This window comes from Camellia sinensis, chromosome 8 (genome assembly GCF_055761805.1).
Source record: "Camellia sinensis isolate YWXY chromosome 8, ASM5576180v1, whole genome shotgun sequence".
NCBI lineage: Eukaryota > Viridiplantae > Streptophyta > Magnoliopsida > Ericales > Theaceae > Camellia > Camellia sinensis.
In genome coordinates, this window is record NC_138968.1 from 177,386,854 (window position 1) to 177,409,154 (window position 22,301).

Consider the following 22,301-nt stretch of genomic DNA (forward strand, 5'->3'; position numbering starts at 1 on the left):
TCTCCAGTTGATCGTCGAGGTGTGGTATAGTAAGCCCATAAAACATGAGGAAACTCCTCAGCCCACTTTCCTTTTGCTTTTTCTAATCTTTTTTTCAATCCATCCAAGACAACTTTGTTTGATGCTTCTGCCTGGCCATTTGCTTGGGGGTATGCCGGTGTAGAGTTATAGAATTCTATCTTGTAATCTTCACAAAAGCCCCTAAAAATTTTGCCATCGAACTGAGTGCCGTTGTCAGATGTTAGAGCCTTGGGTATGCCGAACCGAGTGATGATATTCTGTCAGACGAACTTCTTCACATCTTTCTCCTTTATTGATGCGAGTGCTTCTGTCTCTACCCACTTTGTGAAGTAGTCTGTTGCTGCAAGAAAGAACTTTCTGTTGCCGGATGCCGTTGGAAGTGGTCCTACTATGTCCAAGCCCCACATTACGAAGGGCTATGGGCTAGTTAATGGTAGAAGCTCTCTGGCTGGTTGATGTATTTGGTGTGCGAACTTCCGACATTTCTCGCACTTCTTGACATACTTCTCTGAATCTGCTTGCATGTAAGAACACCAATATCCTTGCGAAATTGCTCTGTAGGCCAATGATCTTCCTCCTTGGTGGCTTCCGCATACGCCTTTGTATATCTCGAACAACGATGCCTCGACCTTGCTAGGATGGACACATTTCAGGTACGGTCCTGTGAAGGATTTCTTGTACAAGACCATTGATGGAGAGAGCCAAAATCACTGTGACTTTGCTCTTATTTTGTTGCTCTCTTTCTTCTCTTCGAGTAAAATGCCATCCTTTAAGAACACTATAATGGGATCTATGCATAAAGGGCCTAGTTCGGCACAACATACCTCTGCTACTTCGGGTTTTTCAATGCTTGGTTTTGGTAGAAAGTCGATCAGTAATGGATGTGGATTGGATGTATCTACCATCGAAGCGAAGCCTGCTAGTTCGTCTGCTTTGTTGTTTTCTTCTCGGCCAATCTGCTCTATCCGCACTACTTCGAACTTCATGATCTCCTTTCTGACTAACTCTTGGTACTTAGCCATCCTTTTATCCTTTGCCTCGTAGTCACCTGAAATTTGGTTTACAACTAGCTGGAGTCACTGTAAACCATTAGCTCGGTTGCTTTCATATAGAGTGCTGATTTCAGGCCTACTAAAAGTACTTCATATTCCGCCTCGTTGTTTGATACTGGGAAGCCAAGGTTGACTGCTTGTTCCACTATTAGGCCATCTGGAGAGATGAGGACTATGCCAAGTCCTGCACCATGCCTGTTGGATGCTCCATCCACGAAGAGCTTCCACATCTCTCCTACGAATAGTTTCCAGCAAGTGGAGGGGTCAGATGATGACTTGGGGTCGTGAGTATTGCTGATGTCTTCTTTAAATTCCACATCTACTGTTTGCCCTTTACTATCTGATTGTACCAAGTTTTTACTTGTTGATGAGTCTTTGCTTGGTGTAGCATGGTTTGCCTCTTCTTTCCTTTCTTCAATCCGGTATGCCTTGGGATATGGCTGGGCATCTTGTCTTGGGGGTTACGCAGTTCCTGCGGCACTCTCCATTCCCTTTTCTGTTGTGCCAGTCAAATCCACTGGGCAAATGTAATGACTTCCTGGTTTTGAACTCTGCCACAAAGTCTGCCAAAGCTTGGGCTTTTATTGCGGTTCTATGTTGAAACTTGATATCGTACTGCCCCAATTCCACCGCCCATTTCAAGATTTGCCCAGAAAAGTTCACCCTCTCAAACAAGGCTTTTGAGGGAAAAGCAGTTATGACGATTATGGTGTGGGCGTGGAAGTAATGCGACAGCTTCCTTGAGGCCATCATCAATGCTAAGGCTAGTTTTTCCAATGGTAAGTACCTGGTTTCTACGCCCAACAAGGTCTTGCTATCATAAAAGATGGGCAGGTGTTAGATTCCTTCCGCTCTGACCAACACCACGCTGACTGTGTGCTGTGAAACTACCAGGTACAAAAAGAGTTATTCTCCAGGTATTAGGGTTACTAGCAACGGTGGAGAAGACATGTACTCTTTGAGGCTTTCTAGGGCGCGGTCGCATTCTTCATCCCACTCAAACTTGGCCTTTAGTGCTTGGAAGAATGGTCGACATCGGTCTGACAACCGACTTATGAACCAGTTGAACGCGGTTGCTAGGCCAGTGAGATGTTGCATCTCTTTAACTGTGTTGGGCCTTTCCAGATCCTGGATTGCTTTGATCTGAGAGGGGTCTGCTTCTATACCTTGGTTGATCACCAGAAAGCCTAGGAATTTGCCCGATCCTACGCCGAATGCACACTTGGATGCATTTAGGTGCAACTTGTTATTCTTTATAATCTGGAACATCTCATCTAGGTCCCTGAGATGGTCCTTCTCATCCTTGCTCTTGACCACCATGTCGTCTATGTAAGCCTCCATTGTTCTACCTAACAATGGTTCAAACCTCTTGGTGAGCATCCGCTAGAATGTTGCCCCTGCGTTTTTTAGGCCAAAGGACATGACCTTGTAACAGGATAATCCTCTGGGTGTTGTAAAGGATATGACCTCCTGATCTGGTTCATACATAGCGATCTGATGGTAACCTCTGTACGCATCAAGGAAGCTAAGTCGATTGTGTCCTGCCGTTAGGTCTACCAGTTGGTCTATCCATGGTAGGGGAAAGTTGTCCTTTGGGCATGCCTTATTGACAGTTTTGTAGTCCACGCAGACACGTCATTTGCCATTCTTCTTTGGCACTACTACGGTATTAGAGATCCACCTGGGATAGTGCACTTCTCTGATAGCTCCTGCCTCCTGCAAGTTTCCTACTTCTTCCGCCACTATCTCGGCATGGTGGAGTGCTGATCTGTGAGTGCGCTGTATAATTGGTCTGGCAGTTGGGTGGACGTTCAGTTGGTGACAGATGAAGTTTGGGTCTATTCCAGGCATGTCATACAGTGTCTAGGCAAACACTTCGATGTTAGAGGTTAAGAATTCCATGACCTCTATCCTCTCAGTGCTGGACAAAGACGAACCAAGCAAACAGAACTTTTCTGGGTCTTTTTCATCTATCCTTACCTGTACCAAGTCTTTCACCGCCTTCTGTTCAGCTGCCTTGCCAACATTCGCAAACAGTTCATTGCTCTCAGGTTCTTCCACCATCTGTACATATCTTTTTGCAGCGCGGTTGCCATTTACTGTGACGAAGCATTGTTTTGACATGATTTGGTCTCCAAAGACCTTTTCAATTACTCCGGCTTCGTTGGGGAACCGCAATACTTGATGGTAGGTTGAGGCTACCGATCGCATGGCGTGCAACCATGTCCTCCCCAAGATTATGTTGTAGGTGGAAGGGACTTTCAATACCCAGAATTCCACCTATTTTGTGTCACGACCCAAACTCGCCCCTATGGGTTTAGCACCGTAACCGACCAGTAATTTGGGATTACCGAAGGCCTACTTAACAGTCAAGACAGTAATACAGAGTATAAGGGCTGGCGGAAGCCAAAATAGTAATAAAAGATGTCTAATGAGCTGTGACAGTCTGTATGTAAAACGACTTTTTCTGAACATATTCACATTCATAAGCAAAACATATATACATCGTATGTACAAACATTCAGGTTAGGGACCAAGTCCCTTTTTCAAAATGTACAGTACAAGTCTAAAACAGTATTACAGAACAGAAGCAAAAGGGTGAACTGAGACACCCCAAAAAGCCCTGGCTTGGACTGACATGGAACCTCGAAGTGAGGCACGATGGTTGGCTTGACAAAAAGGGAGTTACCCCGATGCTCCTAGCATCGATCCAGTGCCTGAACACCTACATTTAAATATAAACAGTAAGCTAAAGCCTAGTGAATAACAACTGTGTAAAGAGGTTAAGAATGAATGTCCTTTCAGTCAAAAAACAGTCATATCAGTCATTTAGAAACCATAGCAGTTATATGTGGTACATCAAATAGCAAAACAGTACAGTAGGTCTTAACAGACCGAACAGTCAGTTGATGGCCATCATAACAGTAACAGTAGTAGTTCCAAACTTGGGAACCGACAGAGATCTCTGTGACAGTAGCAGTAACAGTAAGTTGCTAAGGATGCCACGAATACAGTTCACAAATAGGACAAACATTCGTTCATTAAACAATAACGTTTCAGTAAACAGAACAGTTGATCATTCAGAAAATATTCATAATTGAACATATCTTTACAACATTGTTACTCACAGAGCACTGGGCTATAGGCAGCTAATGAGCGTCCTCGGATGCCAACCCTACACAGTTACAGAATGAACACATACTAAGTTACACACTTAGGAATCAACAACTTAGTCCCTATCTTGACTCGATGTGGTTCTACATCAATAACCTCATTAAGATGCCTTAAACTAGGCCTAGGAATGCCTATGATGAAATGAGGATGCAAAGATGTACTTTAAAACACTTTTCAAAATTTTCAGAAAACAGGGGTTTCGCTCGAACGTGGCTTTCTTCGCTCGAGCGAGCTTGTCAAAACAGTGGGGTCGCTCGAGCGTGGACTTCCTCGCTCGAGCGGTCTGTAAAAATGCAAAAAGTGCTGGATGTTGAAAATCCCCGCTCGACGCTCGCTCGAGCGTGAGACACAATCCTCGCTCGAGCGTAGGTTCTCTCGCTCGAGCGTGCGTCTGCATGCACCAAAAACCTGAGAGCTTGCAATTTGCACTCGAGCCAGCATTCCATCGCTCGAGCGGAGCTCTGAACAAACAATGGTTGCTCGAGCGTGGAATACTTCGCTCGAGCGAGGAAGCCAAATTCTGGAATTTCTAGATTTGCCTCCCAAGCTCAAACCAAGCATTTAACACCTCAAAACTCAACCTCTTGGGCCCATTTTCTTGAAAAACACTTTAAACCCATAATATAACATGTTTTGAAGATCAATTTTGTAAAATCAAGCCCAAAGGTAAGCCAATTGAACACAATTTCAAATAAACTTCAAGAACGAAGCCCAAACGCAACATGCATGTATTCAATTAAATTCAAAGCTTCAAATACATGGTCAAATAACTCAATCCTTCCAAAAACATGATGAATTCATGAACTATAATCAAAATATGAACATGCATGTAGCAAATTCCACGGAAAAGACCGCAAAACTCAAGAATGTGCACATGCATGCATGAATTTCTATTCAATTCAACACTTTAATTTAATTCTTGACCTTAAGCTCCTATTCCTCCATGAATCATGCAAGAAATGACTTAAATTCACATTCAAGAAGATGAATTCCTTACCTAGGTCTTGAATTCAAGGTCTACAAGCTCAATTTTGCAAAATCCTTTCAATTCCTTCTAATTCTCCAAGTTAATCTCTTATTGAAACCAATTCTCCTATCTCACTCTCTCACTCTCACGGTTTTGGTCTCAAAATGACTGAAGAAGGTGCCAAACATATATGAATTAAGCCTCAAGATGTTTTGTGGAAGTGGCCCACTAAGTGACAGAAGAGAAAATAAAGCCAACTAATGTAATTTAACATTATTTAATCTAATTTAATCATACCAAATCACATTTCAATTAAATCTACCATAAAATCACATAAATTCTAATTAGCATAAAATACCAGTCAATTTCTGAGTTGGTCGCTGATAAGACTTTCAATTCGCAGTTCAAAGTTAAAACATGAACAGATCATTTAATGACTAACAGATAAAAATGCAATTAAACAACATACTCATGCGTTCAGTTCAGAATTTCAGTCTGTTCAATTACGTATCATGCTCAATCAGAGATTAGCACTAATCAGAGGCGAGGGTTATCACATTTTGTCATGGTTCCTGCTTTGACTAGGAGGATTATCTTGCTCACTGGCCATTCTGGCATCGAGTTGAATCCGATTAGGGGAGATGTTGCAGGTGCCAAGTCTTTGTCCTCCAGTTTCAGTTGTTTGAAGGTTTTGTAATACATTATCTCACATGAGTTTCCTTGGTCAATCAAAATCTGCTTAACGTCGAAACCCTTGATGCGTAGAGTAACAGCCAGTGCATCATTGTGAGGGCAATATATCCTTGCCAAATCTTTGTCTGAAAAAGATATTACATTAGTGGCCTCTATTCTCCCATTTTTTATGGCAGGTTGTGCACTTAATACCTCCCTTAAGTGCTCAGCCTTTTTGATCATTCCCCTAAGCTCACATACCCGCTCAAGTTCGAATACTTCATGTATTACATTAATTACGCCTTGAGGTGGGGCGTCGACTGGCATTCCGTCTGGGTAGTTGTGGTTCTGAGGGGCTGGCTGTGTTCCTCCTTCTACGTACTGGTCTAGGTGCCCAGCTGCCACTAATTCCTCCAAATGCTACCTTAATGGTGTACAATTTTCAGTGCGGTGTCCCTTTTCATTATGGAAGGTGCATCGGGACCTTTTGTCGTAGTCTTTTTGGGCTTCTCCCAATTTGGCTGGCCATCGGACGAAAGGTTCGTCGCGTATCTCACTGAGAATTTGGTAGATTGGTTTTTAAACACCGTGGTAATGGCAATGTGAACTCTCAACTTCCTTTTGTCTGGGTCCTCTCTGTTGGCCCGCCTGCCTCACCCATTCCTGCTTGGTTGTTCTACCATGTTGACTTTTACTGAAGTCTTTTTATCTGGTGTTGCTGTTGTGCCAGATTTCGCTTTAGCACGGGCGCCATCTTCCTCCACCCGAATATGCTGGTGCACTATTTCCATCAAGGCCTCCATCGTGAGGGGTGGCGTTATAGTAATTGAGTCCCTCAACTTGTTGTCGACTAGTAGGCCCCGTTCGTATTGTGCAATTGCGAGGTTTGTAGGGCAATCCCCAATCTGGTTAAATGTTTTCCAGTAACGACTATTGTAGGATCTTAACGTCTCATTGTCGCCCATGTTAATGGAGAGTAACTGATCGATCTCCACTGGTGTTTTGGTGTTCGTTCTAAACCTTGTCATGAACGCCTTTGCCAATTGTGCCCAGAAGGCGATACTGCCTTTCGGTAGCCTTTCGAACCAAGTTAGACCTAGGTCGCCTAGGCTGGATGGAAATAGAATGTAGATTAAAGCCTCGTTTCGCCGGTATACTGCCATAACCTGGCAAAAGTGGCTCAAGTACATCTAGGGGTCCGTCTTCCCCTCATAAGTGGTGAATTTAGGCTGGTGAAAGCCCATAGGTAGTGGTGCGTTCTCAATTGCTGGAACGAACGGTGAGCTCTGCAACCTGGCTAATGCTTTATCTGTTGGTTCATAAGCAAGGCGCGGCATTGGCATTCCTACCTTGACGTTGCCATGCGTTCGAGGGGCCAATCGCTGAAGGGCTTAAACTTTGCGCGAGTCGTGTGCCCTGACATCCTCCTTCCATCGTGCCCTTTTTTCAAGCACAGTTCGCAAGTCAGATGATCTGGGCAACTCCGTGTGCCTAGATGACGTCCGGTGAGTGTGTGAGGGCCGATAGGTGCTTCCCTCAGTATACGACCTCTCAGTTCTCATTCTCTCAGACCTGGAGTGACGAGTCCTGGAAGTCCTTGATTGAGTGTTGCCTGTTCTCAGGCTCCTACTCTCCGCTTGTGATGATGTGGTATGCCTATCACGATCTTCCGAGTGGCGAGAGGGCGTGTTGCTTTTGCGCCCCTCTCCTGTCGCCACCCATTTTCCCTTTATCTGGCGCTTCATTGACTCCATGTCCGCCGCCATCCTTCGTATAAACTCATCCTGCTCCCTCACGCGATCTTCCAGAACTTGAGGGTCGATCCTCCGCCTCTGTCTTTCAGGACTTTGGGAGCGACGGGGGCTGTTAGCCCGCCTTCCCCTTGCATCCCTCCGGGGGTTCTGTCGCTGGGGTTCTAAATTCGCCATGAGAGGGATAGAAGGCAAACCTTCGCGCCTCCCACCCCCCTCTGGGGTTTGTCTGTCGATAGCTGATTGTGGCAAGTCTTCATTGTGCACCATTGCTTCCGACTAGAGAGGAAAAACTTGATCAAGAGGTTTTGCTCTTTCTGGAATTCCCACAGACGGTGGCAATTGTACGAGCAAGAAATAATGTTCTCGTATAATCCTGTTGATCAAGTCTACGCTCCTCCAAACGTCGTCACTTTACTCCCTGAAAACACAAACGTGAGCTAGCCGGCTGGTGTGTGCCGAATACCTCTCCGATGCCTAAGTCAGCAAAATAGACAAATAGATAAAAAGCTCTGTGTATTCGAGAATCAAAGTTGTGTTATCTCTTCCATAGGTTCTGTTATGAGCTTTTATAGGCTCCATGCGGCACAATCCTAGTAGGACTCTTATTCCTCCATGTAGAGTCTTGCTAGGAATCACACTCCTGAAAGATAATGTTTATCCTTCAACACCCCCTCACTGCTTAAACCAAGTGAGATGGTTTTACCTCGGTAGTACGACAAAACGACAGAGCTAACATGGCCATGTTAAAGCGGCAGAAACGACCTAGCTCCAACTAGCTCGATTCTTCCCTTCATTGTTTGTACCTCGATTTGGTCCGTTGAGACCGAGCTAACCGCAGTAAGCTTTGACCGAGCTAACGAGAGTAAGGTCCACCACAAGAAGCTCGAATACCTCAATTTTGAATACCATAACCGGGCTAAACATCACCATACCGACCGTGGTAACCATAACTAGGGGTGAGCAGCGGATATACCGATCCGCCAAAACCGACCGAACCGAACCGATCCGCCGCATTTTGGACGGATGCGTGATGACGAGCGGACGGTTGCGGATTGATTTTCTCCAATCCGCCAATTTGGCGGACGGATGGCGGATTTGAGATTTTTTGGCCGCAACCGAACCGCCAAACCGCCAAATCACAAGCACCCATAATAATTTATAAGACTTTGTATTTTCAATTTGTTTAAATATTATGTTTGTGTTTTCAATTAAAAAAGAATTTAAATATTCTATTGAAAAAAAGTTTTCAACTTGAATATATTTTTTGCATTGAAAAAAATAAACGTATTATTCATCTATATTTTTTAGTTTTTAAATCTAACTCTAAAAATAATAAATAGAAAATATGATATATGCTGGTTGGTTTTTGTTTTCAAAAACATATGTAGATGTAACAATACAGAGATATTCAATCTCTACTACTGCTCTGTTCATGGTTTTGGTGGTTTGAATTGTTATTATATTTTAAGAATCACAGATTGTAATACTTTATGGGGATGAATCATGCTGTGATTGTAATATGTGGATGAGAGATGCAGTGATCGTGATATTCTAAAGTTTCAAACTTTCTTTCTTTGGATAAGACATACAGTGATTGTAATACTTTTTTAAGTCATTGACTGTAATACTCTCCTTTTTTTTTTTTTTTTTGAGGAAGTGCACAAGTTGAATTATGTTGAAAATTTATAAAATTTTAATCCGCCAAACCGATTCGCATCCATCCGCCAAACCGCCAATCCGCTCAATCCACATCCGCCGGATTGGCGGACGGATGCGGATTGATTTTCTTCAATTCGTCAATCTGGCGGACGGATGGCGGATTGGAGGTTCCGTGGTCGCAACCGACCCGCGCCCACCCCTAACCATAACCACAATTGGACTGAGCTAACTACAAGATCCTTTCACTGGACCCTTTTTACCACGGCTCACAGAACGGCCCATTACCGCGCCTTGGCCTTGCTCAGCCCTAGTGTATATAAGAAAGCATTATTGCACGTGGAAGGAACATATGAAGACCCTACCCTCTTTTTTTCATCATCATATATAACATAATTGAGGATAAAATCCACAGGTCTCGAGTTCGAGTCACACCTTGGGGCCACTGGAGGTTTGCCCGGTCGTTAACTTCAGGGCCCTGAGATTAGTCGAGGTGCGCGAAAGCTGGCCCGGACACTCAGTTATCAAAAAAAAATATATAACATAATTGCAAAAGGCCCAAACTTAGGTACATGGATATGCATTACAATCAACATTAATGTTCAGTGTGTTTGATTTTAATAGTTTGAATTTAATTTTTTAAAAATTAAATTTTTTATTTTTCTTATTTTTTATTTTTAGTGAATATTTTTTAAATCTTAAGTAATTTTTTTACTTTTTTAGATGTACTTTACTTAGATATATCTAAATAGTAAAATATTTGTGAAAAAATATTTTAAAATTTTAATAAATATACAAAAATATGAAAAATGTACTGAATTCTTATTTTTATTTTTTGTATTTTTTGGTATTTAGGGTATTTTTTATAGATTTTTTTCACAAATATTGTACTTTTTAAGTGTATTTATGTTAGGTGTGTCTAAAAATTAAAAAACAATTACGTAAAATATTAAAAAAAATTCATTGAAAACATTAAAATACGAAAAATAAAAAAGTAGAATTTTCTAAAAATTATTTTCAACCAAACTAGCTGGTTAGTTTTTTTTTTTTAAAATGCCCAAAATATGAAACAGTTAATATGTAATCTAAATTTATTTTAGATGTAATGAGATCACACACACCAAATGAATATTAGTTACATATTATTATTATTATTATTATTATTTTTTTTTTTGTGTGTGCATAATTCTGTAATTTTTTTGTGCACATAACATTACCATACAATCAAATTATCCTTGTTTATAGGTTAATTATATGTTTTAATCAGAGCACATGAATTCAATTCAAACTCATGAAGTTGCCTAATATCACCCATTTGAAAATTATTCTAATTCGTTTCAATTCATAAACAAACTTAAATGACTTGCATTTTGTAAATCTAATTAAAATTAAGTTTAAACGAATTAGACATGAGTATTTATTTAAACTTGTTTAACCAGTTACTACCTCCTACACCACCACCTCTACTACATCACCCACCACCATCATCATACCACACACTACAAGAAATGTCACTTTTGGCTACCAAAATATTGGTCGCCAAAAGTCACTTATTTAGTCGCCGAAGGTGTTTAGCGACCAAAATTTTTTGTCGCTAATCTCGTCGCCTTTACCCTGTCGGCGATAGTATTGGCGACTAAAATTTGTTTGGTCGCCGAAAGTGTACACATTTGGCTACTAATCTTAGTTTAGTCGCCAAAAGGTATGTTTCCGCCACTAAAGTATTAGTCGCCGAATGAGGCTTTTTGGCTACTAACTTGTTGTGGTCGGGGAAGATATCACTTTTAGCTACTAAATAATTAGTCGCCGAAAGTACACATTTGGCTACTAATCTTAGTTTAGTCGGCAAAAGTTATGTTTCTGCCACTAAAGTATTAGTCGCCAATTGTTTCTTTCTCTCATTCTCAAATCTTTTAGCTACTAATTATTTGGTGGCAAAAACGTTTTGGGTTATGTTTTTGCTACTAAATTATTAGTAGCCAAAACTTTTGATTACCTATTTGGCTACCAAAACATTTGGTGGCCAATAGTTTCTTTCTCTCATTCTCAAATCTTTTAGCTACTAATTATTTGGTGGCAAAAATATTTTGGGTTATGTTTTTGCTACTAAATTATTAGTAGCCAAAACTTTTGATTACCTATTTGGCTACCAAAACATTTGGTGGCCAAATAATTTTTTGTTTTTTTTTTGAAAAAAAAAAAAAATTGTAAACAACCTGTATTCATTTATATTACAACCTGTACCTGTATAAAACAATATAATCTATCAACACCAAAATATGTTATCAACCATTAAAGCATTCAACAACGTGCACACATTTCAGTTCCAAGCATCCAAAAAAGTAATCTTCAACGTCCAATTCTATATATATTACAAATTCCATACAGTCCAAATCTAATCCAACGTCAATAATTTAAATCCATACATAATTTAAAATCTTGAAGCAAACACTTGAAGTGACTCAAAACATCCATATGGCAGCCTAAAGAATTCTACCACAAAGCACAACCACAACCAGACTTCAAACAATGGCTAAAGAATAACTAAAATGGTCTCTTCTCCGCGATACATTCACCTCTCATACACAAATCCTTCGATAGCGTTGAAATTTTTTTTTTAGAACTCATATTAACTAAAGGAGCACGAAAAATGATAGCAAAAAGCTAAAGTCATGAGCATTAGTCAAATGCATCGTCATCATCATCAGGAAGGGGCTGGCTAGCCGCTGCAGCAAGCTCAGCTTCGTGCCTGTAAAGAATACCAAAGGGATAAGAAACACCACAAATTGATCATTAACAGCAACTCATAAATTTTCATTCCTGGACTCTAATGTTCCCCACAAGTTAAAAATTTAAGAACTGGGAACCACCACCACCACCAACTCCAAAAAATAAAATTTGAAATTTGTTTAAATTTGATTTGCTTACTTTTAAGTGTTAAATCTAAGCCATACAATTTTTCTTCAAAATTCACATGATCGTGTAAATTATTTTATTTAGACACATAATGTACTTATGTAATCATATTATTCGTAAAAAGTATAGGATATTGTCTCCAGAATACAAAATAACTTCTCTCGAAATGGAGTAGTCCATTCTAACAAATCTTAATGACAAAATAAACTGCCTTTTTTTTTAACGATAGTTTTGAAACACATATAATGATAAGACATAGATCAAATCCCCAGTCACCAATTCTCTCGTCTTATCATGTTTAGAGAAACTCATGATGTAGTTGAAATAATTTGAGACATCAGGATAAAGGATAAAGGATAATTGGGATATAATCCGATAGAGCATTATGTGTGAACATAGCAGACCCACTTTGCAATATGCCGCTGTAATTTGCTAAAAATAGATGAATAGTACGAAATGAATAAACAATTAAAGCACTATGTTAAGTGGCGTTTGGCATCTATGGGTAATGGAACTCGTAAGTATCAATAAAAAGGCGTTAACGGGGGTTTTGGGATGATTATTACCTTGTACCATGTCAAGGGTTGTTTTGTAGCCAATAGTGATCCCTCAGCCCACTCAACAGAGGAACTTCCATCAAGTGTTTGCAGTTTTAAGTTCTCGCCTTTTAGACCAACCAACATAGAAACATCAATCTTAATTTTTATTGCTTGTTTATGAACTATATGAACTTCTTTTCCCATATCATGCATTATTTTCATCCCGGTATCCCTTTATTATTATTATCTTCTGATAAATTCTGGTATCCCTTTATTATTGTTTTCACCACTCGACTTTGAAGGAAACTTACTGGTTTCATCATTGCCTTGGACTTTTACCATTTTGAAATGTAGAGAGTATACTTGGAAACAGAAAATGGAAGCAGAAAACTCATGAAAACAAAAACAAACCTTGTAAGACCACTGTTGCTTTGTCAAGTCTCTTGTCCCCTCATTGAGGCCCTTCAATGTGACCGGGCCAAGAACCCCCGTGTTCCATGTCTCATAATGCACACCGACATTATGAAATTGATCCAATAGAATTTAGAAAGATTCCATTACTGTCATTAACATCCCAAGAATGTAAACTTTTATCAGAAGGTATGGACTAACCGGAAGGCCAACAGCAACACTTAGTAAAGAAATCTTGTTAATTCCGGCTCTCAACTTCACAGTGTTGCTATATGTCAGTTTTGGATTCTCTAGCAGCCCGTACACGGTTCCTGCCATAAACATGCATTAGTAAATCAAGATACAGGTCAAAGCTCATTTCATGAAAGTCTTTTCAATTTTTTGTTAAAATTACTAAATAAGTTCATTTACCTGATAGTTGACCGCTGATGAAAAGGAGCGAGTTTCAATTGTCAAAAAAGCGACAAATGTTGAAAACCACAGTATATATTGCCAGGCCAAGTCATTTACCTGATAGCTTTTGCTTAATCTACCTCTAGATTATTGCCAGGCCAAGTCACTGCAGGATACGAGGAAACCAAAACTGGTTCACATTGCTTGATAGCTTTATGCAAATTTGTCAAATGCCCCCATTTTGGTTCTCTTAGTAATCCTTCAAGATAACAAATTATTCGTATCATATATACATGCACGATAATCTTACTCATGATCTCACAATATATGCGTGTGTCTACACGCATTTTTCTTTGTATTTTTTGTATTTTTTGTTTTTGTTTTTGTTTTTGGGTATCATACCATATTCATCAATCGGAGCATCATAGTCGTAGCTAATGGCAATGAAGAGACCAGCAACTGTCCGCCCAAAATTTGTTCCGCCATGGTACTGATACAGAAAAGAAAAGAAAAAAATTCATTGTACATGGGCTGAACTATTTCTATAAATAATATAATTTGCAATTGACTTACCATATAATAATTCATGAATGAACCATTATTTTGTATAAACCTAGCAACTGAAAATGCTGAGTCTTCAACAGGTCTATAAGGAACTACACCACCAAATTCTGTATACCTGAGAAAAAAACAGAGGAAACAGAGGAATACGAAGAAACAACATAAGAAAGGAATCGAATAAAATTGAAAGAGTGTTGTAATATCTGTGTGATCAAACAATTTAAATTTACAACAACAAAGAAAACTCCCAAAATTAAAATTACTCGTGGCCAAAAATCACAAAATCGAAGCTGGACTTGCACAGTAAGTAATGTTTCTAGTTCGCACTCTAGTTCTTGTAAAAACAACAGTCATGACAATAACATATCAATACCATTCACAATTATGAGGCACCAAAAACCAAATACCAAAAAACAGAGAAACAACAAAAATAACAAAAATAACAAAAATAACAAAAAGCATATTGGATATGCAGATGCGATATTGGCATTAATAAAATATAAGCTAAGAAGATTAAGATACAGCTATGTGAACAGGAGAGAAAAAATCCACTATTGGTCATACATGCTAGCAGAAGGAAGCCAACAAGAGGTTCCAGTTTAGTGATCACATTACCTATCCCATTTGATGTTGGTTAGTACTCACTTCAACATGAAAGAAGTGAGGCATGTTCTTATCTCTACTAATATTATGGTTCAGTACTAAAACATTAACAATACAATACAAATTGTTTCATAATCTAATAAAAACTATTAGGTTATGTTTGATTGGGTAGTTTAAATGATATTATTATTTTATAAATCCCTTTGGATTGTGTATCTCATTCCAATGTTTAGATTGTTTCAGGATTATGAGGGATAGAGAAAATCTATCAAATTTTCAATTTAACTAATTAATCTGAACACTTTCTTAGTCTAAACATCTTCTATTATGGGAAATACTATGTCCAGAGTCCGGATCCCAATTTTCTTAGCCAAACATCAAATTATGCGTTTTGTTGGATTATTAATCCACTCTCAAGGTCATGTCCACCAAACAAACATGGGCCTTGATATATACTTAGAAAATTCTAAACATATTAAGTGAAAGGTAAATTACTTGTCAATTTGAAACCACTTGGAAAATAATAAATTAGTTCAGTCAAATTCAATATGATTACATGATTCAGTTGTAAGAATTAAGTCTCAAGAATTAAGGTAGGACACCTTACCTTTGCTCTCTTAAAGAATGATACAAAATCATCATCTGCAAGATGCCCAATACACCATTGAACCCATATAACATCATACCTTCCAGCCTCTGGAGTGAATTCCTAAAACCAATCAAGATTTTAGTTTCACTTTATTTAAAAATCCATAGACAAAACATTAGTGTCATATGTCTCATCTCAAAGAATATTACAAAAATCAAGCCATTGGGCATTAAAAAAAAAACATAATAAAAAAGAAATAAAAAAAAATAAAAAGTTACCGGCCATGGCAGATCAACCTAATTAAAAAAAATAATAATGATTTTAACACCAGATAATCTACCATACACTAACCTAGATAAACAAGATAAGTGGCAAACTTAACATTAAAAGATTAGGCACTACAGCACTGCCATGAATAAAAACCAGATGAGGCACTACAGCAGCACTTCGAAGCACCAAAACAGATCACGAAAACAGAACAGGCAGAGAAGACAACCAGCCCTTTAAGCAGAGAATCCAGAACAGAACAGAACTGGAGATATTCTATATTCTGTGTATAGTACGCACCTTTCAGCATTAGTATTAGTTCACATTAATGAACAAACAGAGCAAAAACCAAGATATATATATATATATATATATATAGATAGATTCAAAGAGATTCAAATAGATATCAATGACCAAACAGATCAAAAACGGCCATGGCTTCGATCACCTTTTCTTCACTTTGTTCTTGCACCTCCATCTCTAAACGCTCGCCTCTCATCTCTTCTTTTCCTCACTCGTCGGCAGTAGTCGTGGCTACAACCGTTAGTACAATCGTGGAAAATGAATGGCAAACGACCATGGCTTCGATCTCCACAGATTGTAGCCTGGATACCATCTTAGTCGGATCTTCTCGAATTCGGTGGAGCCGTAAGAATTAGGGATTTTTGGTTGAAGGGGATTTTTGGTTTTTCAGATTGGGTATTTTGGTTCAAGAGATGGGGAGGGGGGGGAAGCCGAGCGGGAATGGAAAAAAGGGGGTGGAAAATCGAGCGGGAATTTTTTTTTGTTTTTTTGGTAATATTAAAACAACAAAATGATTCTTTTTTTAAAAAGAAAATTATTTTTTGTTAAAATAAATTATTTTTTATAGTTAATGAATTTATTTTTTTTTTGATTCTTTATTTTTTTCAGTTATGAAGGTTGAAAATTTATTTGTTTCATTTTTATTTTAATGAATAAAAAATTATTCTTATATTTTTACTTTGGTAGAAATAGGGGTAGTATTTTAATGAAAAATATACATTATAATTGGAAAAGCATGTTTGTCTAGGCCTAAAATATTTATATTTATTTTTTGTATTATTTATGATGATGGAATTATACACATTATAATTGGAAAAAAAAATATTTGAAAAAAAATATATTTGAAAATAGATGAGAGAGATAGAGAAAAGAAATGAGTAAGAGAGATGAGTGAAAGAGAGAGAAGAGAAATGAGTGAGAGACACAGAGGGCCCGTTTGTTTTGGGAGATAGAATGGAGGGGATTGATAATGAGGGGATTAATAGTGAGGGGATTGTTAGTGAAGGGATTGATAGTGAGGGGATTAATAGTGAGGGGATTGATAGTGAGGGGATTAATAATGAGGAATTGTTAAATTATTTTTATATAAAATAATAAAACAAATAATAGTCCCAACCCTTCCAATCCCCCTTACCAATCCCCCTTCCAAGGGTATTAGCAATACCAAGGGACTAATAGTCCCAACCCTTTCTCTGCAAACAAACAGGGGCTTTGGTAATACCTTGGTATTACTAGTCCTAATACCCTCTCTATAGCCCAAAACAAACGGGGAGAGAGAGTAAGAGACAGAGAGAAAAAGAGACCCATTTCATTTTTTGACTTTTTCCTCTTTCAATAACAATGGGCTCAGAGAAAGAGATGAGTGTGATTGAGAGAAATGAACGATTGAGAGAGAAGAGAGATGAGTGAGAGAGACAGACAGACAGAGAGAAAGAAAAAAAGAGAAAGATAAACAAGATGAGCGAGAGATAGACAAAGAGAAATAGAAAGACAGCAAAAAGAGATGAACAAGAGATATAGAGAGAGTGAGAGGGAGAATAAAGATAAGCAAGAGAGATAGAGAGAGCCGGAGAGAAAAGTGATGAGTGACAGAGAGAGAATGATTAAAAAAGAGAGAGAAACAAGATGAGCGAGAGATAGACACAGAGAAAGAGAGATAGAGAAAGAAAGACAACAAAAAGAAATGAACAAGAGATAGAGAAAGAGACATAGAGAGAGAGAGAGAGAAGAAAGATGAACAAGAGAGATAAAGAGCGAAGAGATATGAGAGAGCCAGAGAGAAGAGTGACGAGTGAGAGAGAGGGAAAGATAGAGGGAAAAAGATAGAGAGAGAGATAGAGAGAAGAGAGATTTTTTATTTGACGACCAAAACTTTTTGGTTGCCAAAGGTAAAAACAATTTTTTATGAGAGAAGAGATAAAGAGAAGAGAGATGAGCGAAAGAGACAGAGAGAGAAAAGAGATGAGAGAAGAGATAGATGAGTAAGAGAGAGAGACAGATAGACAAACAGGCAGAAAGAGAAGGGTGATGAGTGAGAGAGACTCCAGAGAAGAGAGAAAGAAAGATGAAAAAATGAATGAAAAGATATAGACAAAGAGAGAGAGAGAGAGAGAGCGAAAAGAGATAAACGATAGAGAGACAGAGAGAGATGAGCGAGAGACAAAGAGAGATGAGCGAGAGTGATAAAGAGAAGACAGACAGAGAGAGAAGAGAGATGAGAGATGAGAGAGATAAAGAGAAGAAAGATGGACGAGAGACACAGAGAGAGAGAGAGAGAGAGAGAGAGAGAGAGAGATAAAGAGAGAAAGAGATATAGAGAGTGAGCAATGTGAACACAATGGGGGAGAGAGATAAACAGATAAATAGACACATAGAAAGAAAGAGAGAGAGAGAGAAGAGTGAGAGACAGACAAACAGACACAAAGAGAGAAAAAAAGAGAGAAGAGTGATAAGTGAGAGAGAGATAAAGAGATAAAGAGATATAGAGAGAGATAGAGAGACAGAGAGAGAAAGAGATAGGGAGAGACATATAGAAAAATAGAGAGAAACAAGAGATGAGAGAGATATATAGAAAGAGAGCGAAAAGAGATGAACGAGAGAGAGAATAGAAAAATAGAGAGATAGAGAGAACAGAGATGAATGAGAGAGACAGAGAGAGAAAAGAGATGAGCGAGATAGAGAGAAGAGAGATGAGCGAGAGAGGCATAGAAAGAAGACAAATGAGAGAGATAGAGAGAAGAAAGATGAACGAAAGACACACAGACAGATAGACAAACAGACAGAGAAAGAAGAGTGATGAGTAAAAGAGAGAAAGAGAAGAGTGGTGGTAGGTCTTTGGCATTTGCAGTAGTGGTAAATGTGGTAGAAAAGATGGGTAGTGAGAGAGAGAGATGAGTGAGAGACGAATAGAGAAAAGAGATAGAGAGACAGAGAAAGAGACAGAGTAATGAGCGACAAAGTGTGCCGTCGCAAATAGTTCCGTCGCAAAAATTTATTAAAATGCTAAATAATTGGGATATTTTGTCTTTTATTTGTGAATTTTGATTTATTCTTAATTTATTAGTGTTATTGAAAAATGATGATGTAAAAAGTATAAATAGTTTAATTGTACTTTTTAAAAATAATAAATTTATTATTAAAAATTAAATTCATCAGACTGACCTGTAACTATGCCTTTAAATTTTTGCAATGTAAAACTATCGACAAACAGCCAATAACAAGTTGCCCATTTTAGCATACCTTTCGCGTGAGGGCCCAATTATTAAAAGATGTGTTCAACCCATCAAATGAAAGCCGACAACTTCTTCCATCTAAAAATAATAGCCTATTTTCATAATTTAATTTCTTTTTATAATACAATTATTACATTTTAAAAATATTAATTTTTCAAAATTACCTTTTGATAGTATATTTTTGTAGAAATATCAATTGTCATAATTGTACTTTTTATATTATTAATGGATTTAAAAAAGGACAAAATAAGAAATTCATATTATTTTAATAATTAATTTTTTTTAAAATTAATATTCTGAGATAATAAAAAATAAAATAAGATATTAATAATTTTGGATGGTGGGTGCACAACCTAAAAATAAAAATAAAAATAACTATTTTGTTTAGTCAAATTTTCAAGTGGAGACTAATGGTATTGTTATTAATAAAATAAAATAACTATTTTGTTAATTTTTTTATTTTCATTCGGCTACCAAAAAATGTAGTAGCTAAAGGTAGGTCTTTGGCGACTACAAGAAATTTTGTCGCCGAAAGTTAACATTTGGCGACCAAAATTTTGGTCGGCAAAAGATTAAAAATTAATTTTTTTATTTTCATTCGGCTACCAAAAAATGTAGTAGCTAAAGGTAGGTCTTTGGCGACTAAATGGAATTTTGTCGCCGAAAGTTAACATTTGGCGACCAAGACTTTGGTCGGCAAAGATTAAAAATTAATTTTTTTATTTTCATTTGGCTACCAAATAATTTAGTAGCTAAAGGTAGGTCTTTGGCGACTAAAAGGAATTTTGTCGCCGAAAGTTAACATTTGGCGACCAAAATTTTGGTCGGCAAAAGATTAAAAATTAATTTTTTTATTTTCATTCGGCTACCAAAAAATGTAGTAGCTAAAGGTAGGTCTTTGGCGACTAAAAGAAATTTTGTCGCCGAAAGTTAACATTTGGCGACCAAGATTTTGGTCAGCAAAGATTAAAAATTAATTTTTTTATTTTCATTCGGCTACCAAATAATTTAGTAGCTAAAGGTACTTCTACGGCTACTAAATTTTCTTTTAGTCGCCAATTGTGATATGTTTAGCTACTAAAAATTTTTTTAGTCGCCAATTGTAATATTTTTAGCTACTAAATTTTTTTTAGTCGCCAATAATCAACATTCCCCTACTAAAAAAAATTAGTAGCTAAAAAGTTGACTTTTGCCGACTAATATTATTTTTGGTAGCCAATTCCGTGACTTTTGGCGACTAAGTTGTTTTTGGTAGCCAAAAATGGTCGGCAAAAATGCATTTTCTTGTAGTGACACCACGTCCTCCACTCACCATCACTACCACCACCATTTGAGTACGCGAGTTATTAATTTAAATGAAAATATCTATTATTACACTTTTTATATGGTCTATGAGTACATTTTAATCTAGGCATTATAGATTATTATACGTTTATTGTTGAATGTCATGGGAGAAATGATTGGTAAACCACAGGAATAAAATAAAGCCTTGGGAAGTGGGTTGGCTTTTTGACTTTTTGGCTATTTTAGCCTGGGCTAAAAAGTTTGGTTTGGGAAAGGCTTTTTGACTTTTTGGCTTTTTTTGTGAGAGAAGAATGTAATGATTATGGGTTGGATGTGATATTTTGTTTTTTGTGGCTAAAATAGCATATTTTGTCTTTTGTGGCTAAAATAGCCAAAAAAGCCTCGTTTAGCTCTTGCCAAACGGAGCCTTTGTCATACTAAAAAATAAATAAATTTATAAAGCATAATGTATATGTTTATATTTTTTAGAATCCCATTATATACAATAATTGTCATGATCGGGTTGGAATGACATTTTATATATGTTTTGACTCCTATGCAAGCTTATTTGTAAATGGAGTTTACTAATAAGTGTTTTAAGGATACAAGCAAAAATAAAAAATACGGAACATTTTTCAGTAAATTTAATACCTTTTTTTAAAAATCAATTGCTTGGTTATTATTTTTCAAAAATACTTTTCAAAAAATTCTATTTTCTTATTTTCCGTATTTTTTTGTTTTTACTGAATTTTTTTAATATTTTGAGCAATTTTTTTAATTTTTAGGCATACCTAATAAAAATATACCTAAAAAGTAAAAAAAATTGAAAAAAACCTTTTAAAAATTCACTAAATACCAAAAATATATATATATATAAAAAAAAGAGAATTCAGTACATTTTTTATATTTTTATGTATTTATTATTTTTTAAAAATATTTTTTCACAAATTTTTTACTTTTTAGATACATCTAAGTAAGGTGCATCTAAACAAGTAAAAAAAATATTTAAAATTTTAAAAATATTCACTAAAAATAAAAAAATACGAAAATAAAAAAACTCAATTTTTAAAAAACTTAATTCAAAAAACTCAAACCAAACACACTGAATAATTTTTTTTTTAAAACTTTTTCACCTATTTTTAAGACAGTGTTATGTCAATTCTAAAATTAATCAATGTCCTTAGGACAGTTGTTAGTATTGGCCTTTATAAATTTTTGTTTTAGGCCCGTATTCACGTCTGCCTATTTTAGCCCACTTCTCAATGTATTTGCATAATGTAACCCAATACCTTAGCCCGCTTCTAAATGGATTGGCCTTTTATGTAACCCAATATTTTAGCCCAATTATGAAACCCAATTGTGACCTCCATGCAAGTTTTATGAGATGGGTTCGGGATTTATTGAAACCCAAAGTGATCTTTCAATGGAATATGTTTGTTTGTGTATTCGTTTTTTTTCTTTTTTTTCTTTTTTTTTCAGAAAGAAATAAATAAATATATATATATATATATATATATATATATATATATATATTTTGGGTATGATAGCAATTTTCAAAAACAAATTTTCAAGTTTATTAAAAAGAAAGTTGTTTTCTAATATTTTGAAAAAATAGTTTTCGAATACAATTCATCAAATGAAATTATTTTTTCAAAAAAATAAAATATCTATATATATAACATAACTAAAAATGCCCTAAACCACCTTTTTTTTTTGTAGAAAAAAAAAAGAATACAAATTATGAGGTGGGTCAACAAAATACAAATTTTAATTTATTCCAAATAATAATAGTATAAACGAAAGACTTGTAATTTCAGGACAAAAAAATGAAATAATAATCCCTCTATTTAGTTTCAATTTTCAAAATTCACTTTTCGAAATATTTTACTTTTTCATTTTCAGTATT

General features: G+C 36.8%; 2 protein-coding genes across 2 annotated transcripts; both read right to left on the bottom strand.

The window, feature by feature from the left end:
• Window positions 1–11,639: 11,639 nt before the first annotated feature.
• LOC114284823 (beta-galactosidase) lies at window positions 11,640–14,470 on the bottom strand. The gene is made up of 6 exons (XM_082885834.1): window positions 14,397–14,470; window positions 14,129–14,234; window positions 13,958–14,045; window positions 13,574–13,814; window positions 13,163–13,473; window positions 11,640–12,045 (listed from the first exon to the last, which is right to left on the bottom strand). Exons 1-4 carry the CDS (start codon window positions 14,468–14,470, stop codon window positions 13,687–13,689), a joined length of 396 nt encoding a protein of 131 aa, XP_082741960.1. The 3' UTR covers window positions 11,640–12,045; window positions 13,163–13,473; window positions 13,574–13,686.
• LOC114284812 (beta-galactosidase-like) lies at window positions 11,976–13,668 on the bottom strand. Its single transcript, XM_082885833.1, has 5 exons — window positions 13,656–13,668; window positions 13,364–13,473; window positions 13,163–13,252; window positions 12,786–12,907; window positions 11,976–12,045 (listed from the first exon to the last, which is right to left on the bottom strand). Exons 1-5 carry the CDS (start codon window positions 13,666–13,668, stop codon window positions 11,976–11,978), a joined length of 405 nt encoding a protein of 134 aa, XP_082741959.1.
• Window positions 14,471–22,301: the final 7,831 nt, after the last annotated feature.